General features: G+C 37.9%; 1 protein-coding gene across 1 annotated transcript in view; it reads right to left on the reverse strand.

Moving 5' to 3' along the window:
- Positions 1-18,642, reverse strand: part of cnksr1 (connector enhancer of kinase suppressor of Ras 1) — a 47,079-nt gene extending 28,437 nt beyond the window's left edge. The window contains exons 1-4 of the mRNA XM_046855059.1: positions 18,487-18,642; positions 11,572-11,729; positions 10,233-10,435; positions 6,264-6,348 (exon numbers count right to left, since the gene is read on the reverse strand). Of these exons, the coding sequence (XP_046711015.1) occupies positions 6,264-6,348; positions 10,233-10,435; positions 11,572-11,729; positions 18,487-18,538 (498 nt within the window). The 5' untranslated portion in view covers positions 18,539-18,642. The remainder of the gene's footprint in view (positions 1-6,263; positions 6,349-10,232; positions 10,436-11,571; positions 11,730-18,486) is intronic.
- Between the last annotated feature and the right edge of the window lie 3,168 nt (positions 18,643-21,810).

Raw genomic sequence — 21,810 nt, forward strand, 5'->3', positions numbered from 1 at the left:
AGCTGAAATGAAGATCTGCTTTACATGGGTTGTAGTGGAAGATCTCCTATTATAGAACTATAAACCCTATCAAGCACCTTTGCAGTAAATTAAAACAAACCCCTGGCTTTCTCACCTCACCAACATCACTACCTGACTTTCCTAACACCCTTGTGGCTGAACGAATCTCCACAAAATCTAGTGGAACATCTTCCCAGAAAAAAAGGGAATGGTATCTAAATGTGGAATGGGAAGTCCAAAAAGCAGCATGGCGTGAGATAGAGGTAGAAGTGAGGTGAGTGGAAGGAGGGTAGTAATGGGGTGGTGATGGAGAATTTTGGAGAGCTGCAGCTTCTTCTCTGTGATAAACTCCTTGATAAACACAACACAACATTCTGCAGATACAAACTTTTATACAAACTGATGCCGTTTTCCCCATTATATGATCACAAACACTAATTATTATAAATGATGCGACAGTGTTGCTGAATACTCAATTCTAATTGGCCAGAAGGTGTGAATTCCTTTTGTCCAACAGAAACCCTTGTAGTAGTTCTGGTTAATAATAAATGAAGTCCTTATATAAATAAATGCTATAAATTATAGTAATCATTTATACTAATTGTAAGTAATGATCATTGTCAATAGTAAAAGATGACACCTAGGGACCTTCTGTACACAAAAACCATAAAGAGGTGTGAGATGTTTATTTACAAGCCATAAAAAACTAGCAGCGTCGGCATTTCGGTGTTTTGAGAGAGAGTTTACACTTACTCATTTCTCAGTAACTTGATAAGTCGCATATGATTGCCTGGTGAGGGAATGGACGTTTATAGCTGCTATAGTGTAGGTGAGAACAGGAATGAAATAAACATTTAACTACTGTCAGGTAAAAAAAAAAAAGGAATCTGTTGTTCTTCAATAAAAAAGGGAATTGCTGGTAACTTCCTGTCGTGTAAGAGCAACTGCGCCGTCTCGCATTGCACTGGTGGACAGCGTGATCCCAAGTCTGGATAGATGACAATTATTAGTATGTGTATAAAATATACGCTTAACTATGATAACTACTGTAGTACTAGTTTTTTTTATAATATAATATTTTTATATAGTTACACACCGCTCACATTTCAGCAACATTTCAGTATATCTATATTCTATATTATTCTTATATATTCTATATTACTTTTAATTATATTGATAAAATTGATTGAATTGGCACAAATTAAATTGTTTAAATAAAATGAAATAAATGGAGAAAATTAATTTTATTTAATCAATTTAATTTGTGCCAGTGTACACTATATATATATGATATTTGATGTTGAAATAAGGTCATTTATTAATTAAAATATATTTCTTAATTATAAATTGAAGTAAAAGTATACCCAAAATAGTGTACAGTGTATCATATATTTAACCGAGACAAAGAACACATCGTGTTGTTAATGAAAGCGTGGAGAACCGGAGCGGTCAGTTACATCCAAATTGCAAAACCAACGGCGACTGCACGCAACAAGTGTATCGTGAGGCTGAAATCGGCACCGGCCATTTGGATTAATGATTCCAGGAAGAAGAGCATTCCGTTGGACAGCAACATGATCAGGGAGAAGGCCAGGTAACTTTATGAACAATTCCCCTGAGAAGCACGTGGCAAAGACACGGCGAGGACAACTCCCAACCAGGAACATCGAAGGCACCAGAAGATGCACCAGAAGAACACTGTTGCGTTTCAAGCAAGCAGGAGCTGGTTTGATAGATTTCCAGCTCAAGAGTGTATTGCTGCAAGGGAGAGCAGCATCAGCGGACGTGGAAGCAGCCAAGAAGTACCCCGAGATGTTCAAGACATTAGTAGAAAACGGGTATCTGCTAGAAGTCGTTAACATGGATGAGACTGGCTTGTTCTGGAAGAAGATGTGTACTGTACATACTATTTTTGCACCTATATTTTGTGTCTTTTACAATGAAAAACAATTATACTGTACATATTGATGTTTGATTTAAACCCAAAAGAAGTATGTAAAAATAAATACAGTAAGAAACAAAACTGATAAGATCGGTAAAAAATTGAAAGAATGCCAACATAAAAAACTGATGTACAATCCAAACTAAAAGAAACATCACACTTCCTTATTTTGGGAATGTATGTACCATAAGAAATGAGTAGCGTTACAAGAAACTGTAGGTTTCCGCTTATTTATTGGTTGTCGTTTCCTCTGACGTCCAAAAAAAGGGGCGCAGTTTAGACCAGTTTAGCCAATGAAAATAAGAATGCGGTGACATGCATCTTTAACTCCGCCCCTTTTTAAAGTCATTGGACACTTCCACCAATGAACAAGCAGAGAAACTATGCATAGGCTGCACTACAGTACTGTACTGTACCACAGTATTTACTATAAATGTGATATTTCTATGAATTTACACAAAATTCATCTCGCAATATTCTCGCTAATGTTTTTGTGTGTGTTTTAAAGAGTGTGGGAAAAGGATTTATGGCTCAAACAATCAAAAAAAAGCAGAGAGAGAGAGACTAAAAATTGTGGACACACCTGGTTTTTTATTGTTTTGGAAAAACACTTGCATAAATCAACCCCATTTGTTTATATGCAACAAAGTGGGTAATTTAAATGTATTATTTTTCATCAAAGTGACACCTTAGGCAATAACAGTAGGTTCTGGATAAAAAAACATGTAGATATGTCACGCTCTACTTCACATGCTTCTGTTTCTAGAGTACGTGCAACATGCAAACTCGACGTAGTAAAACACAGCGCTGCATCACAGACAGGAATCTGATACAGCGAGAATTTAAGGCATCACTAAAGCAAGAAACGCAATGAACACAATTTAACATGTCTCCTTTCACTGTAGCCACAGCCGCATCTCCCACATACATCGTCTCTAACAGAAGCACCGATATTTACCTCAGAAAATGACCCTGGGTTTTCTCTGCATTTTTTCTGAGGGTTACGGTTTTCCTGGCGATTTGAAATGAAGACAATTCGTGTGGTTTTGTGCAAATTCTACAGGAAAAGCAAGACAAGCAAAAAGTAGCTTAGCAACTGTTTTGAACTGTTGTAGCCGACCTTTCCGATTGAACACAATGCGATTCAATGCAACACGATGCAATGGACAAAAATACGACGCAATGCAGTTCAACATGGTGCAGAAACTTCACTTTTATTTCTGTGGTTCACACAGACGGCAAAACGTCAACTTACTGAAGTGTCTTCTGACTTCTAACGTATGACCCCTTTCACAAACACGCCTTTGTGGGGCAAAAAAATGTAAATAAACCCAGACGTTCTTTTCCTGTTGTGTCTGCAGGAAGTCACAGCTCTACCTCTGCCATGTTAATCTGTATTCTATGTGACTGTCAGGACACGCCTCGGCCTCCGTAGTGTTTCGATACGCCGTATTCACGTAGCAGCAACGGTGGCGAGAGAACGCGCTCGAGAAACTGTTTAGTGAGGAGAAATCGATCTACTTATAAAATATTGGTCACAAATGCCAACTTGTATCCAATGCACCACTGTGTATCGGTGAATCTTACCATCTCTAATATATATATATATATATATATATATATATATATATATATATATATACATACATATATACAATTTAAAACATCAATTTGCATAAAGCATCCATATTTGTCCATGGTCATGTTGATTAGAGTATTAAAAACTTGAAAAGTATTAATTTGAGGTAAATTTAGAACAGATAAATATATATATATATATATATATATATATATATATATATATATATATATATATATATATATATATATTATGGCTATCAATTAAAATATTGAATTGTGATTAATCGCATGATTGTCGTGAGTTAACCCGCGAATAATCGCATTTTTATCTGTTGTAAATGTATCTCAAATGAATACTTTTTCACATTTTTAATAATCTAATGAACATGGAAAAAATATGGATGCTTTATGCAAATGTATGTTTATTATTATTAACATATTATAAATGGTAATTATTAATCAACATGGCGCATGAAGAGAAAATATCCTTGTAAATGTTTGAAAGTAATTTTAGTGTTTTAAATTTACGTTAATCATCTGCAGTGTTGGGCAACGTTACTTTTAAAAGTAATGCATTACAATATTGAGTAACTCCCCAAAAAAGTAACTTATTACGTTACTTAGTTACTTTTTATGGAAAGTAATGCGTTATACTACTTTTGCGTTACTTGTATCTCTTTCAGGCCTTACAGGTGTAACAGGTGTAGTATAGATAATTGCCATCAGCTTGAAACATTCTGAACGCTTTTCCAAAGTTCACCCTATTATCAGTGACCGTGGCAGTTTATCTTCCCACAAAGAGCAAATGAGCTGTGAATTTGCTCTCTCTCTCTCTCTCTCTCTCTCTCTCTCTCTCTCTCTCTCTCTCTCTCTCCGCTGCGATGGCATCGTACATGTGTCTCCCACGGAAAACTTTTATTCTGAGCAGTCCATAGATCTGCAGATGTCGGCAGAAGTTTTCTATATTTCTGTCTGCATCTCCAGAGGTGCTGTGCTTTGCATGCAGATGTTTTTTTTTTTTTTTTGAAGTGGTATTTTTTGCAGTTGACAAGAGCTTTTCATCAACACATAATCTACACTTAACCATTATACCTTTCTCCTTTTCCTCGACTATTTCAAAATAATAAGAACACTTCCATCACAGTAATGTAATTCTCTGGTTTGCCATCTCCGCTTCTGACCAGCTTCTGTTCCCGCGGCTCGCACGTCTGAGTGCGCGATTCTACGTGACTACGTTCATTTTAATTCGGTATTTATTTTTTTATGCAAAATAATTTCACTGAAAAGTAACTCGCATTACTTTTTAAAAAGTAACTCATATTAATGTGTAAATGTATAAAGTAACGCGCTACTTTATTCGTTACTCCAATAAAAGTAATATGATTACGTAACGCACGTTACTTGTAACGCGTTACCCCCAACACTGATCATCAGGATACCAAACGGAACCTTTGCTGCAGAATGTTTCCGCCTGGACGGTTTTAATTGCCGGATGTGCGCATCACGGCGGATTTTTTGGTGCTGAGACTTGGCGCATCGGTAAAAACAAATATTTAGCGGATAAAAATAATATTTCCGGTGGAGTTTCTTTTTTTGTGTGTGTCTGAGTAAAGGAAGGATGTCGTGAATAAATGTGTGTTGCGTTGAAGGTTTTTATTTCGCCTCTTATATATTTTGACAGCCCTATTTATCATTAAAGGAATAACAGCATTAAAGTACACCACATGCATGCCCACACTTACACACACATGCATGTGGAGCAGCAGCCAGGTGTGTGTGTGTAATAACTCCATGACAGCTGTGTTGCTCTCCCTGACTGACTTTAAACTGGAGTTTGAAGTGTGAGTTCTGTAGAAACAGGAAGTGGACGAAACAATGGGCTGCAATCAGAGTTCAGTCCGTTCGAATAGACACAACACGTTGAGGGCGCAAAAGAGCGCGAGGCATTTACTGACTCACTGATTACCTACACATTTAAACAACACCCTGAAATTGTTCAGTATTTCACACACACATACACACATACACAAGCGCACACGCACATGTGCACACACTCATTTCCACTCCTTCCTTCCATTATTCCTGCGTAAACTCGACAGCGTGTTTGTTTTCGGTGCACGTGCGCAGAAATATTTCGGGAGTCTCGCGGGATTATCGACGAAAGATCTTTCCCATGAACAAGGTTCCCAAAAAAAAACAAAAAAAACCCAGCGCTGACGAGAGCAGATCTCGAGGCATGAGCACAACGCTGCGACACGGACCTGCTCTCAGGGCTGAGGCTGATCAGGGAGATAAGCAGAACAGGTTTTAGCGTGTGTGACTGTGTATTTGCATGTGTATAGAGGTTTAGAGCGGTAAGACTGTAATAAGCAGTCCGTGTGTGCGCGTGTGCGTGCGCGTGTGTTAAAAAGCAAAAACAGTACAGGCGTGCAAATTGTGTATAAAACCAACTCACACCCTTCCATGTGTTTTACTCCTTTTACAACTCAGTAAGAGTTGCTTCCTACATATTAGTCTATTGTCCCTTGACCCCGCCCACACTCCATTGACCACACCCCTTTTTCATCTCAACTACCCCTAAAATGATCAATTGTCTCATCCTCCTGATCTTCCTCCGTCTCCTTCACACTCTTTCTTTTTTCACTGTGTGTGTGTGTGTGTGTGTGTGTGTGTGTGTGTGTGTGTGTGTATGTGTGTGTGTGTGATAACAGAAGGTGACCAGATAACATCCAACACTGACCTTCTGCACGGTGGAGTCCAGATCTTTACACAGGTCAAGGATGTTCCTAAAGCCTGAATATCCTGTCAGCTCTGTGTAATGGCACCTGTAAACACACACACACACACACACACACACACACACACACGTGGTTACAGAAAGTTCGATTTACAAAGATTAAAAATGAGACTCAGAAAAGAACAAACAATTGGTATTAACTGCAAAAAGTATTACACATAAATAATACACTACACAGGCAAAAGTTTGTGGACACCTGACCATAGGATTAATATGTGCTTCTTATTGAACATCCCATTCCACATTTAGTCCCCATATACACGTTTAATAAGCTCCACTCTTCTAGGAAGATGTGCCAGAATTCTATAAGATTTATTCAGCCACAAGTATGTTAGTGAAGTCAGGTACTGCTGTAGGTGAGATGAGGAGGTTCCTGGGGTACAGTCAATTCATAATATTTATCAGTGTTTAAAGCTTTATAGCAGGAGACCCTCCACTCCAACCCATGTATCTTCCTAGAGCTGGATTTGTGCACAGGGACACTGTCATGCTGGAACAGGTTTGAGTCTAGTAGTTCAAGGAAAATTGACATTCTAACGCCTCGAAAAACAATATATTATATATTTTATGTTTGATCATTTTTACATTAAAAAAATCTGTGGGTGCTGTTTATACTGTGAAAACATGCGCATAATGTACATAATAATACTGAATATATACAATTATATGTAAACAGATTTTCTTTTTCTGATCTGACTCTGGGAAAACACAGCTCTACCTCTGCCATGTTAATCTGTATTCTATGTTCACCGATATTGGTCAAAGATTTCTTTATACTCCTCCGGCTGGTATGAGCAGTTCAGACACAGAACAAGATTCGAGAGTTTACTGACATACGGATCACCGTACAATGAGAATCTTACTCTGTGAGTTCTCCGAGCAGCCTATGACATGACAGTGTACATAAAATTATAAAGGACATATGGAAAAAGTTTGGAACCACCAGGTCTCAAGGTTTTTGACAGTTCCTTTTTATTTCTTTGCAATAATCTCTGTAAAAGGTCAAAAGAAGTTTGGAGGTTTGGAGGCTTATTCCGGAAAATGAAAGAAACCAACATGGCAACCATTCCCTACTTGAACATCGTAGACGAAGCATACAAAGTGTACGTCCGAGCGTTATTTAGAGAACAAACAGTCTTCTGGAGTGATATCGATCATGGAATTACCTTTCCAGTCACTGCACCTAAATCCTATTGCACTTCTCTGGGATGAACAGGATTGGAAAGAAATAAGTGTGTAAAGGGGGGATTTTTCAATGAGTAATTAAAGTCTGGAAATGTATATATTTGTTTGATCAAAGTAAATCTTCATAACTTTAAATGGGAGAATTTGTTGTATAGAATCTTTTCATGTTGTTATTCACATATTCTCTACACCACAGGTGTCAAACTCAAGGCCTGTCAGCCGAATCCAACCTGCCTCGCCTTTTTATTTGGCCCACGAGATTTTCAAATGCGTATGATTGTCTCAAATAAGGTTCATTTAAAGAGCACACTGAGAACTACATATAGACTACATATCTGACGATGCAATTCGATTTTGTGACCTGCGAAGTCACGTCCCATCCCTAGAGGGCAGTGTTTCTAATTCAAATTTTTACAGCGGAAAATTGAAATATCAACAATCTTCTGAAGGGAGACAATTTAATGAAAGATGGGAAAGCGAATATTCGGTATGTTCGTGTTTTAGGCAGACTAAGCGGTGTGTATTCTGTGTTATGAGGCAGTGTCGGTGGTAAAGGAGTACGATATACGTCGGCGTTTTACACCAAACATGGAGCTAAGTATGCTATATATACCCTTCTGGAAAAACATAGAATCATCCGAGAACTAAAATGCTCACTGCAGGAAATGTTTACTAAAACTATAGCCAAAAATGTTCAATCTTTAAACTCTTTGGTCCTCAACTAAAACTGTAGTGCTTTAGATTTCAGCCCATTATGTGATTGGTCTACACAGAATGATACAGGATGCAAAGAGCACATCTAGTGACAGGCAGTTCTGAGGACAGAAACTCCTTGTTGACAAGAAATGCAAACAAACGGCCTGACAGGAACGCTACAGTAGCGCAAAACATCCACTCTTTATATCCGTGGTGAGGAGAAAAGCATCTCAGATCGCACTAGAATTCAAACACTGAGGTGGGCGATTTACATCAGGACACTACATTGGGTTCCAATCATGTCGGAAACAGACTCTGAAGAAGAGCTTTTGACTCGCTATTGACCGTGTTTCTGTAACAGTGTGTGCAAACACCAGTTTTCGATTTATTTCACTGATTTCTGAAAAGCTTCATTACATCAACCTGAGCAATTCCCACATGAGGCCATGTGAGCAACAATCTGAAAAAAATTAATCATGGTCAGTTTCTCTGAAACACAATAAGCAAAGATGGCGGACGAACACGATTCTACACGCCCATGTCAACTTTCCCTGAAAAAGCATATAACTGACGTCATTCAAGGCTGAATGAAGAGAACGAGTGACAATGATGATTGCATATGAATCGAATAGGAACACAATCGCTCATGAATGTGGATAAAGTCAACGGGTATTTGGACACGAGTCTGCTGAGGAGGTTACTTTTTTCCTCTTTTAAACCACTCTCTATGGCTGGTATTTGCTTTCTGCTCAAATTTATACCATTTATACCGGCCCAAGTTCTCCCACAACACCCCACTGCTGGTTCCTTCACCAGCTTCCTTTAGCTGCATGCACCAGATTTAAAACACTTGCCTACAAGCCTAAAAATGGCCCAGCACCTTCCTATCTCGGCGACCTCATCACTCCTCGCACTGTATCATGCTGTCTGAGATCCTCCAGCACCGCTCGACTGGTACCACCTTCTCCCAGGATGAGAGGTAAGTATACTTCAAGGCTTTCCTCTCTCTTCTGGCACCGAGGGGGTGGAATAAACTTCCCCTAGAAGTCCCTGGCTATCTTCAAGCGACAGGTGAAGACCTTTCTCTTAAATAAAACACTGAAACTCTTACACTAACACTTTCCAAGTTTGCTTAGTTTAAAAAAACCTCACAACCGAGTTGTAGTCGGATTTATCTTAAGGTTGAAATCTGGCGTACCAGTATAGATTTATTCACTGATAGATAAATGCCTCAAGTGTAAATGTAGTGTAGATTCATAATGATCTGGCGCACATTTTACCCACAGTCAGATCCAGAAATGCTACATTCCTCCTGACTCAAGCCTTTTCCCGTTAAGCGTTAGCTAATGCAGAAAGCGTGCATCTGGGATTTGTCCAGGGAGATATGACGAGGGCTGAAAACAGAACCAGGACAATCTACTCAACTAACTTACAAACTGTAAGACTGTCAGCTAATTTATACACTATATTTCCAAAAGTATTGGGTCACCTGACCTTTCTTGCTAGATGTGGTTCTTTTCCAAACTGTTACCACAAAGCTGGAGGCAATCAATTGTACAGGACGTCTTTAAAAGGTGCTATAATAACATTTTGCTTTCACTTGAACTTGGAAACCCAAACCTGTTCCACTATGGTGATGCCCCTGTGCACAACGTGAGCTCCTTGAAAATCTGGTTTACATGCTTTGGAGAGGAAGATCTTGATTGGCCTGCTATAGAGCTCTGATCTCATCCCTACCGAATATTGACTATTTTAAATAGTGACTATTTTAAAGGTGATGGTGTGTAAACATAGATAAATAAAATACTTTCTTTTTATAATTTTTAAAAGAGAGCAAATCTGGAAACTGATGCCACCTCGTATGGTGGGAAAAGTCGATACTTTGGTTCATGCAGTGTGGCATAAATTCAGTTTCAGCATGTTGAAAGATATTACACCATTAGCGAGGATATATACTCGAATCTGAATCTGGTCAGAAAGTGAGCAGTATCACTCTTGATGTCGCTCTTCATGTTTGTGTGTGTGTTCTACCTGTTGAGCAGAGAATACAGGGCCTTGGCTGTGACGATGAGGTCCAGCACCAGCTGCAGTTCCTGATTGGGCACTTTGGTGGTCCTGTGGCCGTCATACGTGTTGGCTCGCCATCGACCCTGAATACCCATCTGCAGCGAGTGAGCCACAGCATGCAGCTTCTCCGCGACAGTGCATACACTCTCTCCGCCCAGACCATATGTCTACAGAAAAACACACACTTTTACTTATTAGAATATGCCATTTGCAGAACAATTTGCTATTGTTCTTACTGACCTGTGCTGTATTGTGTCTGATTATGTCTTAACACTAGGTGTGTAACGGTACACATATTCGTACCAAAAGGTTTCGGTACGAGACTTCGATCCTCAGTAAACTCAAACTTTGATTTTCCTGCAGTCACCAAAGTTTTTACATAGATTCGCCTTATGTTATGGATTCACCTTATGTACAGCTTCAAGAATTTCTCTTAAAAGGAGAACGTCCTGACAGTTCCACATATCAAGTGAGTTAAATGAATAAACGAAGAATGGAAGGAATAAATTGGTTTATGAATAAATCAAAGAAATGTATAAATAACTATCTTGTGTGTTTCCGAAATTCAGACATTTGTTAAAGTATGCTGAAAAAAATAAAACAGTTCAATAGAATATAACTTTGGAAAAGATATATATATACACATCTGTTATTATTTTATTTAATTATTATTATTATTATTATTATTATTATTATTACCTAAATGGGGTCTAACAAATGTAAAAGATTTATTATATATATAATTTATTTTATTTGTATATATTTTATTGTTTATTTGAACCAAGGAGGCATTTTATTTAAAATTGTAAAAAAATACAAAAATAAAGTAAACTGTTTATGTTCACAATTGTTGATAATAAAAAACAACGTTAAAAAAACCCACCAATTTTATGCTTTGCATTTCTTGCCCCTAACTGTTCCAAAACTGTACCGACCCGTGACTTAAAAACCGACGTACATAACAAACTGAGTTTTGTGTACCGTGATGTTAAACACACACGGATATTATGTTCAGTTTACACAGTAAATTTCAAAACACAGAAACATTCAGCGCAAAGACCTTCGTCTTTGAGTCAGACTTTGCACTCACACACCTCTTAAAATGTTTGGGGCCTTGTCAAAAAAAATGACTGCCCATTACTTGCTTTGTCTACCTGTGATCTATCCCCATTGTTCCCTCAAGATGTTCTCCCTTGTTTGTCAGATTAATAATTACCCCCCCCCAACACACACACACACACACACACACACACACACACACACACACACACACCCAGGACATGTCAGAAGTAATATGAGGTACCAGAGTGCATAGTTTCTCCACCGCGTCCAGAATGAGTTCCTGGTGTCCGATCTTGTGTACGCCGAGCTTTTCGAGTTGCTGTGAAGATAACTGGAGCAGATCCATCCCACTGAGTTGCCATTGTTCTAATGAGTACTGCTGCAGAGACGCGTCCAGACCTGCACACAGCGCACACAAAAATGATCCGCGACGAAACAATTTCTGAAATGACCAATGAGTCATGATACTCTACATACAGAAGCCCAACAGTGTCCTGACTGAACAAATAACAGCTTCCAGAAATAACAGAATTCAGCATCTTCATGGATTTTACACTACAGGCACGTGATGTGAAGGCTAAAATATGATTGGATATAAACTCTATGAAAGAAGAGAATAGACTATTGGTATTAATTTATTACATACAGTGGGGCAAAAAAGTATTTAGTCAGCCACCAATTGTGCAAGTTCTCCCACTTAAAAAGATGAGAGAGGTCTGTAATTTTCATCATAGGTACACTTCAACTATGAGACAAAATGAAAAAGGAAAATTCCAGAAAATCACATTGTCTGATTTTTAAAGAATTTATTTGCAAATTATGGAGGAAAATAAGTATTTGGTCAACTACAAAAAAAGCAAGATTTCTGTCTCTCACAGACCTGTAACTTCTTCTTTAAGAGACTCCTCTGTCCTCCACTTGTTACCTGTATTAATGGCACCTGTTTGAACTTGTTATCAGTATAAAAGACACCTGTCCACAACATCAAACTGTCGGACTCCAAACTCCACTATGGCCAAGACCAAAGAGCTGTCAAAGGACACCAGAAACAAAATTGTAGACCTGCACCAGGCTGGGAAGACTGAATCTGCAATAGGTAAGCAGCTTGGTGTGAAGAAATCAACTGTGGGAGCAATTATTAGAAAATGGAAGACATACAAGACCACTGATAATCTCCCTCGATCTGGGGCTCCACGGTAGATCTCACCCCGTGGGGTCAAAATGATCACAAGAACAGTGAGCAAAAATCCCAGAACCACACGGGGGGACCTAGTGAATGACCTGCAGAGAGCTGGGACCAAAGTACCAAAGGCTACCATCAGTAACACACTACGCCGCCAGGGACTCAAATCCTGCAGTGTCAGACGTGTCCCCCTGCTTAATCCAGTACATGTCCAGGCCCATCTGAAGTTTGCTATAGAGTATTTGGATGATCCAGAAGAGGATTGTGAGAATGTCATTTGGTCAGATGAAACCAAAATAGAACTTCTTGGTAAAAACTCAACTTGTGTTTGGAGGAGAAAGAATGCTGAGTTGCATCCAAAGAACACCATACCTACTGTGAAGCATGGGGGTGGAAACATCATGCTTTGGGGCTGTTTTTCTGCAAAGGGACCAAGACGTGTAAAGGAAAAAATGAATGGGGCTATGTATCGTGAGATTTTGAGTGAAAACCTCCTTCCATCAGCAAGGGTATTGAAGATGAGTCGTGGCTGGCAGCATGACAATGATCCCAAACACACCACCCAGGCAACGAAGGAGTGGCTTCCTAAGAAGCATTTCAAGGCTCCTGGAGTGGCCTAGCCAGTCTCCAGATCTCAACCCCATAGAAAATCTTTGGAGGGAGTTGAAAATCCGTGTTGCCCAGCGACAGCCCCAAAACATCACTGCTCTAGAGGATATCTGCATGGAGGAATGGACCAAACTACCAGCAACAGTGTGTAAAAACCTTGTGGAGACTTACAGAAAACGTTTGATCTCTGTCATTGCCAACAAAGGGTATATAACAAAGTATTGAGATGAACTTTTCTTATTGACCATATACTTATTTTCCACCAAAAATTCTTTCAAAATCAAACAATGAGATTTTCAGGATTTTTTTTTTTCCATTTTGTCTCTCATAGTTGAAGTGTACCTATGATCTTTTTAAGTGGGAGAACTTGCACAATTGGTGGCTGAATAAATACTTTTTTGCCCCACTGTATTCATGGGAAAAAAAATGAAAATGCAAGTCAGTGATTCTAACAGTGTTTAGGCCAGCAAAAAAAAAGCCTTGCTGACCCTGATGGCCTGCCACAGATTAAAAGCGTACAGAAAGCTAATATCCATTCCAGTAGTGGAAATGAACACCAGTGTACTGCTAGAAGAAGTTCAAAAATCTGAACACGCTGATTTGACTCAACCACTGTGTGCTGTTATAGTAAAATTATCGCCAAACTTCACTCCACACATGCAAGTAAGTTTTTTTGGATTTCTATCGAGTGTTCCATGAAGCTCCATGAAGATGTGCTTTACATGGGTTGGAGTGTAAGATCTCCTGCTATAGATCTCTGAACTCAACCCTATTGAACACTAATGAATGTGAACGCTGACTGCACCCCAGGCCTCCTCACCTCACCTACATCACTACCTGACTAGTGTACCTGAATGAAGGTTACTATAGTGAAATGGGGTGTTCAGAAAACATTATGTCCACAAACTTATGTCTAATGATTTACACATTAATATATGATAAATCGGGTACTCTTACTATAAAGTATTACCATTTTAGAAACAATTTGTTTATATTTTTACTTGTTTTTTTTTCCATTCACTTAAACTAGGAAAGCCAAACTTGTTCCTCTGGGATTAAATAAATTAAAACTGATCCTTGGGATTATTTTACTATAACATCTCTCCCTGAAAGCTTTCTCTTTCTCACCTAAATAAATATTTACACCTAAATAATATATATATATATATATATATATATATATATATATATATATATATATATATATATATATATTAGAGCTTCCATTCTCTTGCCTTCTTCTGAAGTAGTAGTTGCTGTTGTTGTTGTTGCTGTTGTTGTTGTTGTAGTAGTAGTAAAACCAGTATAGTTGTTGTAACAGTAATAGTATTTGTAGTTATAGTAGTTGTACTGGTAGTGATAGTAGTAGTTGTAGTTGTAATACTCGTAGTAGTAAAAGTAGTTATAGTAATAATATTGGTAGTAGTTTTTCTAATAGTAGTAGTCGAAGTAGTACTAGTAGAAGTTGTTTGGAGAAGGAGAAGTAGAAGTCTTTGTTGTAGTAATTGAAATAGTAGTTTAAGTAGTAAATGTAGTAGTAGTAGTAATAGTTGTAATAGTTGCAATAGTAACAACAATCATAATAGTAATTGTTGTAATAGTAGTAGCAGTATCTATAATAGTAGTAATACTAGTATTAGTAGTTGTGGTAATAGTAGTAGTACTAGTAGTAGTTAATGTAGTAATAGTTGTAGTAGTTGTTGGAGGAAGAAGAAGTAGTAGTACTAGTCTTTGTTGTTGTTGTTGTAATAGTAGTTGTTCTGATAGTAGTAGTTGTAGTTGTAATACTCGTAGTAGTAAAAGTAGTTATAGTAATTATATCTGTAGTAGTTTTTCTGATAGTAGTAGTTGAAGTAGTACTAGTAGAAGTTGTTATAATCGTAGTTGTTCTGATAGCAGTAGTAGTTGTAGTAATTGAAATAGTAGTTTAAGTAGTAATTGTAGTACATGTTTTAGTAGTAACAGTAGCTATAATACTAGTAGTAGTAGTAGCAGTAGTTGTATTTGTAGTAATAGTAATAATAAAAGTCGTAGTTGTAATAGTATTAGCAGTAGCTATAATAGTAATACTAATATAGCTACTGCTAATACTAATACAACTCGACTTATTACAGTAGCTATAATAGTAATACTAATATTAGTAGTTGTTGTAATAGAAGTAGTACTAGTAGTAGTTGTTTGGAGAAGGAGGCGTAGAAATCTTTGTTGCAGTAATTGAAATAGTAGGTTAAGTAGTAATTGTGGTAGTAGTAGTTGTATTCATAGTAATAGTAGCAATAATAGTATGTTGTTATACTAGTATCAGTTGTTGGAAAAGGAGAAGTAGAAGTCTTTGTTGTTGTAATAGTAGTTGTTCTGATAGTAGTAGTAGTTGTAGTAATTGAAATAGTAGTTTAAGTAGTAATTGTAGTACATGTTTTAGTAGTAACAGTAGCTATAATACTAGTAGTAGTAGTAGCAGTAGTTGTATTTGTAGTAATAGTAATAATAAAAGTCGTAGTTGTAATAGTATTAGCAGTAGCTATAATACTAGTAGTAGTAGTAATACTAATATAGCTACTGCTAATACTATTATAATTTTTAGTAACAGTAGCTATAATAGTAATACTAATATTAGTAGTTGTTGTAATAAGTAGTACTAGTAGTAGTTGTTTGGAGAAGGAGGCGTAGAAATCTTTGTTGCAGTAATTGAAATAGTAGGTTAAGTAGTAATTGTGGTAGTAGTAGTTGTATTCATAGTAATAGTAGCAATAATAGTATGTTGTTATACTAGTATCAGTTGTTGGAAAAGGAGAAGTAGAAGTCTTTGTTGTTGTAATAGTAGTTGTTCTGATAGTAGTAGTAGTTGTAGTAATTGAAATAGTAGTTTAAGTAGTAATTGTAGTACATGTTTTAGTAGTAACAGTAGCTATAATACTAGTAGTAGTAGTAGCAGTAGTTGTATTTGTAGTAATAGTAATAATAAAAGTCGTAGTTGTAATAGTATTAGCAGTAGCTATAATACTAGTAGTAATAGTAGCAATAATAGCAATAATAGCAATAATAGCAATAATTATAGTAGTAGTTGTTGTAATAGTAGTAGTACTAGTAGTAGTAGTAATACTAGTATTAGTAGTTGTTGTAATAAGTAGTACTAGTAGTAGTTGTTTGGAGAAGGAGGCGTAGAAATCTTTGTTGCAGTAATTGAAATAGTAGGTTAAGTAGTAATTGTGGTAGTAGTAGTTGTATTCATAGTAATAGTAGCAATAATAGTATGTTGTTATACTAGTATCAGTTGTTGGAAAAGGAGAAGTAGAAGTCTTTGTTGTTGTAATAGTAGTTGTTCTGATAGTAGTAGTAGTAGTTGTTGTAATTGAAATAGTAGTTTAAGTAGTAATTGTAGTAGTAGTAGTAATAGTAGTACAAGTTTTAAAAGTAACAGTAGCTATAATACTAGTAGTAATAGTAGCAGTAGTTGTATTCATAGTAAAAGTAAGAATAGTAGTAGTAGTAATACTAGTATTAGTAATTATTGCAATAGTAGTAGTACTAGTAATAGTTCATGTAGTAATAGTTGTAGTTGTTGGAAAAGGAGAAGTAGAAGTCTTTGTTGTTGTTGTTGTTGTTGTAATAGTAGTTGTTCTGATAGTAGTAGTTGTATTCGTAGTAATAGTAGCAATAATAGCAATAATTATAGTAGTAGTTGTAATAGTAAGAGCAGTAGCTATAATAGTAATACTAGTATTAGTAGTTGTTGTAATAGTAGTAGTTAATGTAGAAGTACTAGTAGTAGTTGTAATAAAAGTAGTAATATTAGTACTAGAGTATTAGTAGTAGATTGTGAGCTGTAGTTGTGGTAGTAATAGTAGTTTAAGCAGTAATTGTAGTAGTAGTTAGTATTTGTATTAATAGTAACAATAATAATAGTAATAGTTGTAATAGTAAGAGCAGTAGCTATAATAGTAATACTAGTATTAGTAGTTGTTGTAATAGTAGTAGTACTAGTAGTAGTTAATGTATTAGAACTAGTAGTAGTTGTAATAAAAGTAGTAATATTAGTACCAGTATTAGTAGTAGATTGTGAGCTGTAGTTGTGGTAGTAATAGTAGTTTAAGCAGTAATTGTAGTAGTAGTTAGTATTTGTATTAATAGTAACAATAATAATAGTAATAGGTGTAATAGTAGTAGCAGTAGCTAAAATAGTAGTAATACTAGTATTAGTAGTTGTAATAGCAGTAGTTCTAGTTGTAATTATAACAGTATTTGTGATAGCAATAGTAGTAATAGCAATAATAGCAGTTGTAGTATTAATAGTTGTAATAGCAGTAGTAAAAGTATTAATAGTAGTTGTAATAATAGTAGTAATAGGTCTTGTTGTTGGAATAGTAGAAGCAGTAGTTGTAGTAGTAAAACTGTGCTTTTTCTTGTAAATAAGGAGGTAAAAGATGACCGTTTTGGGCCACCATACACATTAGTGAGGCCTATTTAAATAAATGAAGTAGAGCGTGTGAACAGGGATGTAAAGCTTCGAGCTTCCTACGAAACATAACTACTGATGTACACTCAGCTACTGGCTGAACATTTCAATACATAAACATAACCATAAACATAAACAGATTTCTCTTTTATAGTATAAAATCTCTTAATCTTAATAATATCTCTTTCCCACAGAAAAGGTAAAGAGGCTGTAAAGGTTTTTGCACTTCAATGTGCACAGCAAAGAAACGTTGCAACAAAACAAAACAGTGATTGAAATGATAGTAATGATGTATATTTGTGAATATTTGTGAATATTGTAGCAGTAAACATGTGACTGTAGATGTCTGGTCACATTCTTGTAAATGAAATGCATTGAAAGCTGTTTGGGCCAGTTGATACTCGCAGTGAGCGTAGAGCCAACTCCCAACACTGTGTGTGTGTGTGTGTGTGTGTGTGTGTGTGTGTGTGTGTTTCATAAACAGAGACCGGAAACAAGGTATACTAGGTATGTTCTGACTAGTATTTGGACTTTGCATATGTGTGTGTGTGTGTGTGTGTGTGTGTGTGTGTGTTTTATAAACAGAATGGAAATAAGATACTAGGTATTTTCTGACAAGCATTTACACTTTGGTTGTGTGTGTTCCATAATCAGAAAAAGCAATGCTATAAGACACTAGGTCAGTTCTGTGTGTGTGTGTGTGTGTGTGTGTGTGTGTGTGTGTGTTTACACCGAGCTATATAAAACACGATCACACACTCGTTCACTTCCTCATTCCTGCTCTACGCCATCCCCGTGGATTGAACTCGGTTTCTATTTGATCTTTTCTCCGCCTGCCGTCACCCCTCTCTCTCTCTCTCTCTCTCTCTCCGCCTGCAGTCCCCTGTGTGTAGGGAAGAAAGTTGTACCTCGGAGCCAGGCGCTGACTCTCTCAGAGCTCCAAGTCGTCGGAGGCTCCATGAGCGTGTGTAAGGAGCGTGTAATCCCGTCCCAAAGCCGGAGCGCTGAGCCGGACTTCTCCCGATCACCAGCTCCTGCTGCCGCCAGCACAAAAGGTGGTTTCTACTGAAACCACACCCACATCCAGGTAGACCACGCCCACTCACAGGTGCCGCGCCTCCGAACAACCAATAGCGTGTCGAGTATGCAAATTATAATAATAAGAATATAAGAAGAAGAAGAAGCGGCAGAACATACTACTCTGTCCTCTACATCTGCTTCTTTTAAACCAACTACCTGCATGTCTTCTCTCAACACATCTATAAACCTCCCTTTTGGTCTTCAAGTCAAGTCAAGTTTATTTCTATAGCGCTTTCACAACAGACATTGTCTCAAAGGAGCTTTACAGAATTTAACAGTGAAGGTGAACGATGTGTATTTATCCCTGATGAGCAGCCATGGCGACTTTGGCAAGGAAAAACTCCCTTAGATGTTATGAGGAAGAAACCTTGAGAGGAACCAGACTCAAAAGGGGAACCCATCCTCATTTGGGTGACATCAAGAGTGTGATTATAGTCTTTAAACAATACAGAACACTGGAGAGTGAGAACTAACATGAGCACTGGAGTGTAAGATTATGAGTGATGTTCTTTCTACAGGAGCTACTGAGCAACTCATAAAATAGCATAACATTTGTGATCATCACAGATCCAACACCAGCTTCTCCATGCCAGAGCCTTCAAACACTCAAAGAGGTCCAATGTCCAAACTCCACATGAAGTGGGATCCAAATGGCGATGGAACGTCTATAGATGGTTCGGGATGTTTGCGGGTTCGGCATCTACTACTTTAAAGGTCCACAATCTTCTTGAGGTGGGACGTGACTTGAGCTGGCGCAACCTCAGGATGTCTCGGGATCTTCCTCTTTTCCTCCTTCCTGATAGCTCCATCCTCAGCATTCTCCTAACGATATACCCCATGTCCCTCCTCTGCACATGTCCAAAACCTCTCAATCTCACCTCCCCCACCTTGTCTCCAAAACGTCCTACATGTCTACATGAAGCTGGTGTTGGATCTATGATGATCTTAGATGTTGAGCTGTTTTATGAGTTGTTTAGTAGCTCCTGGTTCCATAAAATCAAATGACTTTATAAGACTGTAGAAGGATCATTACTTTTTACATCATTACTCATTACTCCGATACTCATGGTGGTTCTCACACTCTGGTGATCTGTATTGTTTTAGATTTATAACCACACTCTTGATATCACCTACACGAGGATGGATTCCCTTTGTGAGTCTGGTTCCTCTCAAGGTTTCTTCCTCATAACATCTAAGGGAGTGTTTCCTTGCCACAGTCGCCCCAGCCTTCTCATCAGAGATAAACACACATCATTCACTTTAACTTTGTGAAGCTTCTTTGAGACAATATTTATTTACCGTGATCTTCAAGGATTTTATTTGGGAATCCAGTCCACTGCAGATGCACATACTGTACCCATTCACACACTCATTTCCACCCAGGGGGCATCACAAACCTGTCAATCCACCTCCATGCCTCTTTTTAGAATGTGAGAGGAAATCGGAGAACATCAAGGAAACCCAGTCAGACACGGGGAGAACTTGCGCAACTCCCAACAGACTGTAACCTGAGCTCAGGATTATTTTGGAGACCCCGAGGCTGAAGCAATGGTATACAATCTAATACCGTGTTTAGCTGTTCCGGGCGTCTGGAGCATCAGGATCATGCTTTGCCTGGAATTCTTTAGATTCTCTATAAATTCTTGACATGAACGTTCAGGTGTAAGGGCACATCCTCTGATTAATACAGTTTTAAATCAAGTTCATGTCAACGTAACTGAATCTTCTGACATAAGTGCAACTCGTCCGTGACTGGTTGTACTGAAGCCATGCAAAATGCCGATCGTTCATGTAAACAAGTGCCAACAGGTCAGTCTGCGATCAAGCGTTACAAAACCATTTGCATCATATGCACATTTGTGCTTCAGTGTTGTGTCTGTGGACAAGCAAGTGGAGAAAACCTTAGGTTGGAGAGGTGGGAGCTCAGGTGTTAAAGCTCTGGGTTACTCATCCAAAGGGCAGGGGGGGTTCAAGCCTCAAGGACCCTTAACCGTTTGTGCTCCAGGGGTGCTGGAATCATGGCTGACCCCAGCTTCCTAACATCACTGAGATATGTGAAGAAAGAATTTCACTGAACTGTAATTTCATTTTACCATTTTAGTCTTTATCAGAACAAATACACACAGGATTGAGAAGTGAGAAGCACCATGTCAAGGGTTATGGCAAAGGGTCTGATACATGTGGGTTATTGAGGCGTAGGTCAAAAAAGATCTCTACCCACACACAAACACACACACATACGCACACACAGATGTTGAAGGGCCTGCTATCAGGTATGAGCTGGACTTTATGGTGCTCCACCCTCTGTTTCAACAGGCTAATGTTTCACAGAAAGTCATTCCGAATTCTTCACGTGGAAAAAGCAGCGTTTCATGGAAGCGTTTTTTTTTTTCAGAAGACGCCTCACCAGAGAGCAACGAACAAAAAGAACAACAGGCAGTTCTCTTCTGAAAGAGCTCGTGTTGAGCTCGTGTTCTGAAATGAAACAAAATGACTGGATATCATAATTATAGAACATATATGTGTTGATTACCCTGATTTTCACTCATATGTGGTTCTTCCTCAAACTTTTACCACAAAGTAGCAGCCACACAACTGAAAGGACGCCTCGCATGAAGACCCAAACTTGTTGTATCATGAACATATGCTTTACATGGTTTGGAGTAGAAGATCTGCTGCTGTAGAGCTCTAAATCCTATTGAACACCATAAATGTGAACGCTGACTGCACCCCCAGGAACCTCCTTACTTCCACAAAATCTACTGAAACATTAAATCCCAGAAGATCTAAGATTATTATAACAGCACATGAAAGACTGAATGTGGACTAGAACATATAGAAAACACTTATTTGCTTCCTTTTCAGTCAGTTTTTCAGCACTTAGCCGTCAAAAATGTTTATCACGAAACTTCACAGTTTGCTCTGAATACACAGTATAAAGTCCACAAGTAGGTTTGGAAATCTCATGAAATGTCACCTTCTGATTGTAGGGAACATCATCATGTCTGTATAGTTGTGTGTACAGAGAGCTGAAGCACAAACCTGGAGACTGTACACTTTATATGAAAAGTTTCTGGACACCTGACCATAAGATCGGTGTTTCTTTTTGAAAATCCCATCCCACATTAAGCTCCACTCTTCTGGGAAGATGT

This window comes from Silurus meridionalis, chromosome 8 (assembly GCF_014805685.1).
Source record: "Silurus meridionalis isolate SWU-2019-XX chromosome 8, ASM1480568v1, whole genome shotgun sequence".
Lineage (NCBI taxonomy): Eukaryota > Metazoa > Chordata > Actinopteri > Siluriformes > Siluridae > Silurus > Silurus meridionalis.